The sequence below is a fragment of the Anopheles arabiensis genome, chromosome 2, assembly GCF_016920715.1.
Source record: "Anopheles arabiensis isolate DONGOLA chromosome 2, AaraD3, whole genome shotgun sequence".
In the NCBI taxonomy this organism is placed as follows: domain Eukaryota; kingdom Metazoa; phylum Arthropoda; class Insecta; order Diptera; family Culicidae; genus Anopheles; species Anopheles arabiensis.
The window spans coordinates 60,484,437-60,496,499 of NC_053517.1; the positions used below are offsets into that span (position 1 = coordinate 60,484,437).

General features: G+C 41.0%; 1 protein-coding gene across 1 annotated transcript in view; it reads right to left on the bottom strand.

Moving 5' to 3' along the window:
• LOC120894656 (U4/U6 small nuclear ribonucleoprotein Prp3-like) overlaps positions 1 to 12,063 on the bottom strand; it is a 36,073-nt gene continuing 24,010 nt past the window's right edge. The window contains 2 exon segments of the mRNA XM_040297369.1: positions 1 to 564; positions 567 to 809. Coding sequence (XP_040153303.1) covers positions 59 to 564; positions 567 to 809 — 749 coding nt within the window. The 3' untranslated portion in view covers positions 1 to 58.

Here is a 12,063-nt window from a genome sequence, read left to right on the forward strand (position 1 = left end):
AGATTTTCATAAATAGTTTATTTAATAATGATTTTTTGCCTTGTATTGTAAAACCTGATTATATGTCTTCAGAAGCTTCTAAAACAGCCCCAGAGTAAGCCAAATCCCAATAATGCTCAACGTGATGTTTCTGGAAGAAATCTCTAGCACTTTTTTCTAATGAGAACGATTTATACTTAAATTCTCCAAAATGTCTACGCTGATTCATTCCTTCCCAAACAAGCACGCATGAATTGGGAATCTCTTTGTCATCAGCATTTTTCACTAAATCTTCTTCCCATTTTATACGATGGAGCATAAGCCTACGATATTTTTTTTGTTGTTTTGGACCACCCTCCACTACAACTACAGAACAATCGCGAAAAAGTACACAGGCGCCGGTCAAGAATAGTTGTTTTGCATTTGTTTCGATCTTAAACTTTTTGCTTTGCTGGTCCTGTAAATCTCGAATTCGATATACAGCAATATGTACCCCTAATGTTGCGTCTTCTTTCATTTTACGAATTTTTTTCTCTCGTCGTTGATCGTCAGTTAATTTACGTGCTGCATTTGCTTCTTCGTGTATTTTTGACGCTTTACCATTTGTTCACGTACATGAGTCTCAATTTTAGTTGGGTCTTGTACTGCCTCTGTTCCCAACACACGCATTAAATTGGAAATTCTTAATTTTGGTTCTGGAGGAGCTTCAAGTCCTAGACGAATTTTTTCCTGCTCTTCCTTCCAAGCTTCACGACGATTCTGTCGTCGCAATTTGCGTCTTTCTTTATTTGTAAGAAACACTGGAAGATATACGGTACGCGATGTTTCATCTGAAATAAAAAAAAATCAAAACACTAATAAGAATCCTTCAAAGTACAAACCGCAAATATATGTTTTAAAGTGATACTAGACGACGCGTCATTCACATTTGCAAAAAATCTGAAAAGATATTATGAATACTAAAAGAATACAGCCAAAGGAATAGACAAAACAACCTAGAAATGCTAAAAAAACATATAAATAAAAATGATCAGCTCTTTTGAATCGTTTTTGTCTGTAGTTTTGCATCACGCAATAACTAAAACGTTGATTTGAGCCAAATTTGTTACATCGGTAGTTTATAGTTCAGGGTATGATTTTTCTGCCCCTTTATTCCCTATATCCTCTTCTCTTTCGCTTCTCTTGGCGGATTCATCAAGATATACTGATGTGAACATTTTGTTAAAAATGAAATACCCGATCGATTTTTCATCCATTCCGGATAAGGGGAAGTGATTGTTTAAAATCATAGCTTTACCTTTAAAAAACTCCCTCCTCTTATTTATCCTTTGTTAAGAAACGTTAAGAAAGATAAGACAAGATTACGTAAAATTAACATACATCGCAAGCCGCCTTTTTGTATTTAGCTAAAATAATAAAACATAGACAGGAAACGCTGTACGAACGTGCGTATCATAAATAAGTCCAGTTTTCTATAACAAATGTAGCTGAACAAACCTGCAACAGTATGACACAGAATAAGCAACAATCAAGACAAGCGCAAATTATTCTACTCAGGGATCGTTATCGCTATCCTAAATAAATAATATCCTTTCGAGGATCGCCATACGAAATAAGCATAACACGATCTGCATACGCACAACTCGGTGCAATAAAACATCGGGCTAGGCACGAAAGCGATCCATGCACCTATTCATCAGATAACATAAACAACCTACGCCCGCAAACGACGAACGTTAGAACAGGGTAAATCAATAAAACAAGCCAAGCAGCCAAAAATAATCGCGGTAAAAAAAAACTCCATGTGAAACAAAGGATAAGGCGGGCGAAAATTAACATCCTCGGTCCTCGCGGAAAATAAAGGGGACAAGCGATCCACGAAAAGATAGCGTAAAGCGTACCCCGGAAAATCTGGTCAACCTAGATAGTAAAATAGAATATATGACATTTCTCATTGTTAATGAAGACTTGTTATTTTAACACTTTAGGCGCCGTGTCATATAAATTCGCATGACGGTTTTGCTCACCGTTCAGCTATGCATCCGACGCTCAGTGATTCTCTTGAGAACGAATAAGATAGGAAAGAGAGAACGAGAACGAAATGTGCTACGCCGCATATCGCAATGAAACAAAAGAGTGATAACAATGGCACGAGAAACAGTCCCTCTCATCGCTCTCTTGCCATGCGCTACGTCCTCACTCAAAAACTGTGACGTCAGGCCGGCGGTCAAAGTGTTAACATCCAGCTAAAAGGTTGTTCGTGCGTTGTTACTTGATTCTTATCATCGTTTTCATGAAAAAAGCATGAACGTAGGCATCGGGTTGATCTACTTCACTGATCAGCCTAAAAACGTAATTGTTAACGCCTTAAAGAATTTTACACCTTGAATATGCCATATCTACACTTAATGTGGCTATGTCTTAAGCTTATCCTCCAGCAACTTCACCTCAAACTGTTGTACTCATTACAATTTTGAACATAATAATTTTCTTTTTAGTATTATTATTCTTCTAAAAATTCTTATTTATTAAAGGCCTGCTTACACCATTCACGGGCGAGGCGTGGTGATTGATTGGAGTAGAAATGTTGTGTGTCAGCGCTATAGTGTTTGTGTTTTAAAATAATTCCCATTTGATTTTGTTTACTACATTTCTACAACAGCAAAATTGATCATCCTGCTTCAGTAAAGTTTTTTACTGAAACGGTTCAGTAATAAAATATTTTAATGATTTTCAGCTTAAATGTCATGTTATTACTGATTTTCAGTAAAAAAAAATTACTGAATGCATTTCAGTAATCACAAGTCACAGATCACATGTAATCTCTGCGCATCAATAGAAAACACAGTTTAAAAGAAATATTTCGTCATTTTTTAATCGCTACCAACTACTGAAAATCAGTAATATGAGAATGGCTTAATTGCGATTTCAGTAAACGAACTGTCATTTTTTTGAGCACCGAATGAAACTGAAACATCGACTTAAAAAAATTCAGTAAAAAAAATATTTTGTGTAAAGATATGTATCAAATATTTTCGTTTAAATACAGGTATTGGGGCCCTTTCCGTTTGAAATTTCAGCCTGTCAGCTGTTTGCATTGTATAGCAGTTTTCAAGCAGCTATCTAAGTCGGTTTAATATACAGGTGGGCTTATCCCAAGGAGTATGAATTTAGAAGGCTGATTTTTATCGCTTCTGCTTCTTAATGAAGATTTTAAGAGTGTTTTGAGTATTCGTCAAGCCTCCAGAAAGCTCGTTGGAGCAAAAGTTTTCACTCGTTCTTTCAAAAAGTGATATTCAAATTTGGTTATAAAAAAATGATATGAGACCACCTGGACTACATACACTTTGATTCCAGATTCGATCACCTGATTTCTTTAATGCACCTTGGGATAAATGTAAACAAACCTGTGTTTTCGAGTAGGTACTCGAATATAATTCTAGCTTTTAGGCTAAAATTTTCTAGACTGAAAATCGCAGGCTAGTTTTTTGTGTGGTTTTGTATAGAGTGTTTACATGATTTCAGCCTCCAACTGTCAAACTCAATACAAAAAACTGACAAGAATTGTGAAGGTCCCCATTGTTGCAAACTGTAATAAGGTTCCAACGGACTGTCAGCCAAGGCGATGTTTCGTGCGCGTGAAAAGAGATAAAAAGGCAAGAAACCACGTAAACAGGGCAATAGCAAGAAAATATCAAAGAGTTAATAAGCGATAAGTATCAATCAAGTCACTGTAGAAAAGTGACGGATGTGTTAGTAAGTAGAAAAGTTTTTATGCGCTTCATTTTTCATGTGTTTTTTATTAATTTTTTTTTTCATTTATGTCCACAACGATCGGTTTTGTCGATGCAAAAAATCATTTTTCAGCATTTTTAATATTACACAAAAAAATAATTTTTGTAGCAGCCGTGCCGACCTGCATCGCTGCCACCGGTCACCGGCACATGTGCCTCCATATATCCTAGCTTGGGTACACGGGCTAGATCCAACTCCTTGGGTGGATGGTGGCATATGGCGAACCAGGTGGGGGGTGGGTTCCCTGGGAAACTGGGTGCCTGAACGTCGAGGGGGGCAACCCGACGTTAAATAAAACGGCCACGTGAGCGCAGGGCCAGTCACCCAGTCTCATGAATATTAAGACTACGGAAAGCAACAGGAAATTACGAAACGGACCTAACGATACCGACCCTACGCAATGCCCCCGGACAACGATCAAAATGGGCTCATGGAACGTACGCACTCTTAGCAAAGCCGGAGCCTTGAAACAACTTGATGACGCCCTAGCCACACTGAGCATGGACCTCGTAGCTCTACAAGAGAATCGGTGGCTAGGGAACGGTGTGCACAACAGGCGAGGTAAGCAATGCTACGACATTTACTACAGCTGCCACGACCGCCACCGCGTGCTCGGAACGGGTTTCGCCGTAGGTCCCCGGCTGAAATCCGTAATCATAGATTTCATGGCTATAAACGATAGGCTATGCACCCTGCGCATGCAAGGCAAATTCTTTAAAATAAGCCTCAAAAACGTTCACGCCCCTACCGAAGAGAAAGATGAAGAGGAGAACGACCTGTTTTACGGCCGCTTCGCTAGAACTATAGATGCGTGCCCCAGGCATGACGTCATAATCATCCTGGGGGACTTCAACGCAAAAGTCGGTAGGGAGCCAATGTATCGCCAATAAGATGCCGACGACAGTCGAGCCTGTTAAACGTCAGAACTTATCCAGGAGCCAATATCGATTGCGATCACTACTTGGTTGGCTTACTGATACGTTGTAGAATCGCCCGCCCCCGCAACAATGGGGGCGAAGAAAACACGCAGCCTCGGCTCAACACGGACTCTCTAAGGGACATTACTGTCCAACAGGAATTCAAAGCCGCTTGAGAAGAGTCTCTACTACCAGAAAACAGTTATGAAACTACGAGCGAGAGATGGAACGCTCTAAAAACAAAAATAACAAACTGTGCAAGGAATATACTCCCATCACGTCGTGGCAACACCAAATCTAGCTGGTTCGACGATGAATGCAGACAGGTGACCGAACGTAAAAATACTGCATACCGAGCAATGCAGCAACGACATAGAACGCGGGCATGCGCAGGGGAATATTCAAGGCTCAGACGCGAAGAGAAACGAGTTCACCGCTCCAACAAGCATGATTTGGAAGAGCGAAACATGCGGGAACTCGAGCAAACCAGAGAGGCATACGGATCGACCCGAAAATTTTACCAAGCGTTGGCAGGACACCAAAACAACGTTATACCTAAGGTAACCTGCTGTTGCAACAAGGATGGAGATCTGGTTAGTAACTAACCAGAGGTACAGTATCGGACATAACGATAGGACCCTAGTTTTTACAACGCAGCATGCACCCGTTGGGACAGGTTTATGTGTGGTTTGTATGTGTTTGTGATTGTGTGTGTGTGTGTGTTTGTGTGTGTGTGTGTGTGTGTGTGTGTGAGTGTGTGTCAACACACACACACACACACACACACACACACACACACACACACACACACACACACACACACACACACACACACACACACACACACACACACACACACACACACACAAACACACACACACACACACACACACACACACACACACACACACACACACACACACACACACACACACACACACACACACACACACACACACACACACACACACACACACACACACACACACACACACACACACACACACACACACACACACACACACACACACACACACACACACACACACACACACACACACACACACACACACACACACACACACACACACACACACACACACACACACACACACACACACACACACACACACACACACACACACACACACACACACACACACACACACACACACACACACACACACACACACACACACACACACACACACACACACACACACACACACACACACACACACACACACACACACACACACACACACACACACACACACACACACACACACAAGTAACGAGGTAAAACAAGTGCACGGTGCGATGAAAACAAGAGGCCCTATCTTAATGTCCGATACTGTACTCTCGCGATGGGCTCTGTACTTTGATGAATTACTCAACGACCAGTTTTACGCACAGCTAGAAGCGCCACTAGCACATAGTGTCATGCTACTGCCACCTAGTATACGAGAAACACGAAAGACTATTCGTCGGCTGAAAAATAACAAGGCACCCGGAACCGACGGAATTGCAGCTGAACTGGTCAAGAATGGAGGTGCATGACTAGAAAACGAGATTCATCAAATTGTTACTGAGGTGTGGGATAGCGAATCGATGCCTTGTGATTGGAATCTCGGCATCATCTACCCCATTTACAAAAAAGGGAGACAGGTTGGACTGCAACAGCTACAGGAGTATTATGGTGTTGAATACCGCCTGTAAAATATTCTTCCTGATCCGTCAGGATCGCTTTGTGCCGTACGTCGAAGAGATAGTCGGAAACTATCAAAGAGGATTCCGAAACGGAAAATCAACCACTGATCAGATCTTCACCATGCGGCAGATCTTGGAGAAGATGGCTGAATACAGAAACGATACATACCATCTCTTCATATACTTCAAAGCCCCATATGATAGCATAGCCAGGGTAAAACTGTACGGAGCTATGAGCTCATTTGGAATCCCAGCCAAACTGATAAGGCTAGTTAGAATGACTATGACCAACGTCACATGCCAGGTGAGGGTGGATGGAAAACTCTCAGGACCTTTTGCTACCACCAAAGGTCTGCGCCAGGGGGACGGGCTTGCTTGTCTCTTATTCAACCTGGCGCTAGAGAGAGCCATCCGTGACTCGAGGGTGGAGACTACGAGAACCATCTTCTATAAGTCAACCCAGATCCTGGCATACGCTGATGATATAGACATCATTGGTCTGTGGTGCAGATAGGTGAACGCACTTTTGAATCCGTCTTTTGAATTCACCTATCTTGGGTCAAAGGTCAGCAACGACAACAGCATGGAAGCTGAGTTGCGCGCAAGGATGCTGGCTGCCAACCGGTCATTCTACAGCCTGAAAAATCAGTTCACCTCAAAGAACCTGTCGCAACGGACGAAGCTGGGACTATATAGTACCAATATAGTACCGGTACTCACATACGCCTCTGAGATATGGACACTGTCCAAATTTGACGAAACCCTCTTAGCCGCCTTCGAGAGGAAGATGCTCAGAAGGATACTTGGCCCCGTATGTGTGGAAGGACAATGGAGGAGCCGCTACAATGACGAGCTATGCGAGATGTACGGCGACCTCACTGTCGTACAGCGTATCAAGCTTGCCAGGCTCCGGTGGGCTGGTCATGTTGTACGCATGGAAATGGACGACCCAGCCCGTAAAGTCTTTTTAGACCGTCCACAAGGACAGAGGAGGTGTGGTAGGCCTAAATTGAAGTGGCAAGATGGCGTGGAGGCGCCCGCTATTAAAGCCTACGTTCCGAAAATGTGGTTAAAGTTGTCACGGATTGCTCCTGGTACCACATGTGAACAAATGACAACCTCGACCAACGCCGCTTAGCAACTAACGTCGTCATTGGTTTTAGTCTGCTAAAGCGTGGTGTTGCACCAAAATTAGTCTCGTCCTTATCGTTTCAAGTTCGGATACCTATCTCCGTGCGAGAAAAAGCTTTGGCGGAAGAAACATGGCCAGCCGGAGTACGATAATTTATCAACTATAATAATCGCCAGACTTCATAATTTCACACAGCGGAACTTTAAGTTCCCCGCGTAACACACTTAACCAGGATCCAAATGTCAACAATGAAACCGAAAGTACTCCAGCGCTCAACACAGCGCTGAAGGATCAAATTAACAATACGATGGAATTTTCTCCCTCACTTAATAACAACACACTGCTATCATCTGCAAACTTGTCAAATGCGCACAATTTGTCTCGCCCTCACTATTCCTGATACTGGCGATCAGTAGTATCAATACTCGAGATAGTGTGGGTGAAGCTGCGGCTCTCACAATCTTCACTTTTCTTCGATGCGGTTAACATTCCGCCTTCCTTATCTAGTAACTAACGTGTGTTATGTGAATTATGCAGCAATATTGGTAACATTCTTAACCGTATAAATTTACCAATACTAAAATGGATTAGTTATTCAGGCACGCACACTGATGTTTACTTTATACCTAATACTAGCAATATCTCTGTAGTGAATAGTGTTTTTATCGATTGGTTGAATGAACATAATCTCTTTCAAATTTCTGGAGTTAAAAATAATCATAATTGTCAACTTGACCATTTCTTAGCCAACCTAAACGCGGCAGCAATATGTACTTAGATTATTCCGTCTATTTTACCCTTGACCAATGTTGATATCCATCATCCTCCGATCGAAAAAGCATTAAATTTGCCAATTGCTTCAACAAGACCGAATAGTCGTCTCACTCAGTCACTAGAGAAAACTCTGTATTTTAGGAAAATGGATTATGATAAGTTAATCAGATTACTATCCTTACAAGACTGGATTTTTTAATACGGACTTATCAATAGACGATTGCATTGAGACATTCGTTATTTATTTATTTATTTATTTATTACGATACAAATATCCGCCTCAGAGGGCTAAATATAGGGAAACTTACTGACTAAAACTTAAAATTAATGATAACAAACAAAATACTTAAATCTAACTAGACAAACATATACTAAACAGCAAGCAATTTGTAACACAGCCAACACACGTAAAATGAAAGAATTAGGATGGGGAAACAAAAAGGGAGTCAAAGAACTGAAGGAAGAGGGGGCGAAGGGATTGAGGGGGAATATGAGAATCAAACACACCAGAGGCACTGTTGAAGCGATGGAGGGATCGAAAAAACGGATCATTGGTGCCATACAGCGTTCTTCTCGACGGGATTTGAAGGAAATCGCGGCGTCGAAGAAAGCGAGCAGGCGCGTACAGCGGTATTCTGTTAAGAAGTGAAGGACAATCAATCTCGTTCCGAAGCAAACCACTGATAAGCAACACTTGAGAAGCAGAGCGACGATCATGCAGTGTCATCAATCCAAGCATACGGCATCGGACTTCATAAGGGGGAAGAGAAGCACCCGATTGCCCTAAAAGACGCCTAATGGCAATACGGGTGAATCTGCGTTGAACACTTTCAACCCTTTCAATCCATACCGAGCTGACCGGGTACCACACAATGCTAGCATATTCTAAAATAGGGCGGACTAAGCTACAGAAAAGGGCTTTGAGGCATATAGGGTCACGCACATCATTTGCCATAGCACAAATCATTCCTAGTACACTATTGGCATGGTTAATGGTACGCTCAATATGATGATTGAATGACAGCTTTGCATCAAGGTGAACCCCAAGATCACGAATGACATTAACACGATTTAATACAACAGAGTTTAGTGAATAATTATGAGACAACACATTTAAGCTCCGAGAGAAAGATATACAAGCACATTTATCGATACACAGGGAGAGAAAGTTAGAAGAACACCAAGAGGAGAAGGAGTCTAACAGACATTGGAGAGAGACACATGAATTAGAGTCAGTGATAGGACAAAATATTTTTAAATCATCTGCAAACATAAGGAAGGAATCGGATGGAAGAACAGAGCACACATCATTAACAAATAAAATAAAAAGTAAAGGACTCAACACCCGACGAACAATTAAACTCATAAGAAAAACCGTCATTCAATTTAACACAACAAAAACGATTCGATAGAAATGATTGTAGCCATTCAAGAAAGAAAGGAGAGAAGCCAAGTTTCATGAATTTAGCAATGAGCAGAGAATGGGGGATTTTATCAAACGCAGCTTTGAAATCGGTATACACAGCATCAACCTGCATGCCAGAGTCCAGATTTAAGATTACTGAGGAAACGAATTCCATAAGATTAGTAGTGGTGGAGCGACCAGCCATAAAGCCATGTTGATTTGGAATGATCCACGATTTCATCATTTCCATTAGAGGTAAACGAATAACAGATTCAAAGACTTTGCTGAACGCCGATAAAATAGATATGCCACGATAATTAGAGACGCAACCACGATCACCCTTTTTAAAAACTGGCCTTATCCATGCTTGTTTCCAAATATTCGGAAAAGTAGCCGTAGACAAAGAAAGATTAAAAAGGAAAGAAACAGGAAGAGCTAGTGCTTCACGACAGTGAAAAGGTTAATAGGGTTATTATGGTATAAAGTTAATATGGTTATTCCCCTTCTTCCCCAGTGTAGTCCTATCCTCACACCATCCTCAAATCCCCCTTGGCCGGACAAGACGCTGAGAGCTTTGAAACGCGATAAAAATAGGGCATCTCGTTCATACCGGCTTAATCGTAACCCTTTTCAACGTCGTGTATATAAGTACGCTTCAATATCTTATCGCATTTATAATCGTGCTCGGTATAAGTCTTAGAGGAACTGGGGGTAGTTTCGACACCTTAAGGTTTTCCCCTAATTGCAATACTTTTGCCAATGTAAACTTACTAGCAGACATTGAAAAAGCTTTTTTGATTCATTATGTACCATGTTACGAGAAACTACGCTTCGGTTCCTGGGTTGATTTTGATAACATTTTGATAAAAATATAAAAAAAACTGTGTTTTTTGTTGTGCGGGTAAAATCGACACCATGATGGGGTAAAATCGACACCTTGTGGGGTGATTACGACACATTGGTTTTCAATTTTAAAATAACAAACTCTGATGGCCGGTTGTTTTTCATTGAAGGTCAACAAAGTATTTCATACCAAATTAAAAAAAAATCAACTCAAAACATTATTGAAATATGCGAAAGAAATAAAGTTTTCCAGCAATAACAAACAAATCGTTACAAATAACATGGAACCAGACTTCATATAGTAGAAACTTCGGAGATAGCATCTGGTTTACGAGATTTTTTTAAATTACAAGTAAATAACAGGTTTCATATTTATCATTGTTGCACTATGGTTTATGAGAAGTAGTCTGAAAGTATGGTGTTCGTAAACACCCTTAAAGCTTTCAATTGGAATAGCATTTCCAATAAGTAGAAAATTTAAAATATTGAAAATATATATAAAAAAGATATACAGGGCGTTCGGGATAATTTTGACAGTTACATTTTTGTTTATAACTCGTGATCGAGTTGGCATAGGAAAACAAGCAATACGTCATTCGACAGCTAAAAGTGTACGGAACAAGCAGCAAAACATCCCGTGATAAAAAAATGCCAAAAAAGAGTACATTGTGGAAGCGGATCACATGCATCATGATGATCCACGCCGAACGCGACAACCGCGACATCATGCAGTGCGTGCAGTGTTCGCTGAACACGGTGAAGGCGATCCGGAGTGAGCTGGGAGAAAACAGTGACAACCACGAAGCGGTGGCAGCACAAAAACCACATTCTCAGCGGCATCCTCATCTCAGGTGCCATACAGCCTCCAAAACGATAAAGTGGTTGGCGGCCAATTTCAACGACTTCACCGCGCCGAATGTGTGGCCTCCCAGCTCCCCGGATCTTAATCCAATGGATTATTTCGTGCGGGGCGCGGTGGAACGGGACACCAACAGAACCTTCAGCAACACCAAGGCGGAGCTGATGGCGAAAATCAGGTCCGTTTTCTCGGCCCTACCCCGCGAAACTGTCGCCAGAGCTTGTTCCCGGTTCCAGAAACGTGTGGAGGCCGTAATAGAAGCCGAGGGCGGATATTTTGAATAAAATGAATAAAATACATGGTAAGCTACTATTTCTAAAACAAAACAAAAATTTCCCCGATGGTTAATTTTGTCATGATTTTTTTTACTTTCTCCGTAGGTGACTGTCAAAATTATCCCGAACGCCCTGTATATGAAATATGATTATTACCTATGTTTCCGGCCATTTTGTATAAAAAATACTTTTATTCAAGTGGGCTCATTTTTAAAGTGAGGTTAAGAAAGTTAATAAATACTTATATGTATTTCATTATCCTGCTTTATCAATAGCTGGGTAAATAATTAAGTAATCATTTTTTATTTTTAATCCTTTTTTATGTATAAGATTGTTTAAATTGTTACTTTTGAAGTTGTTACAACTCTGATTGC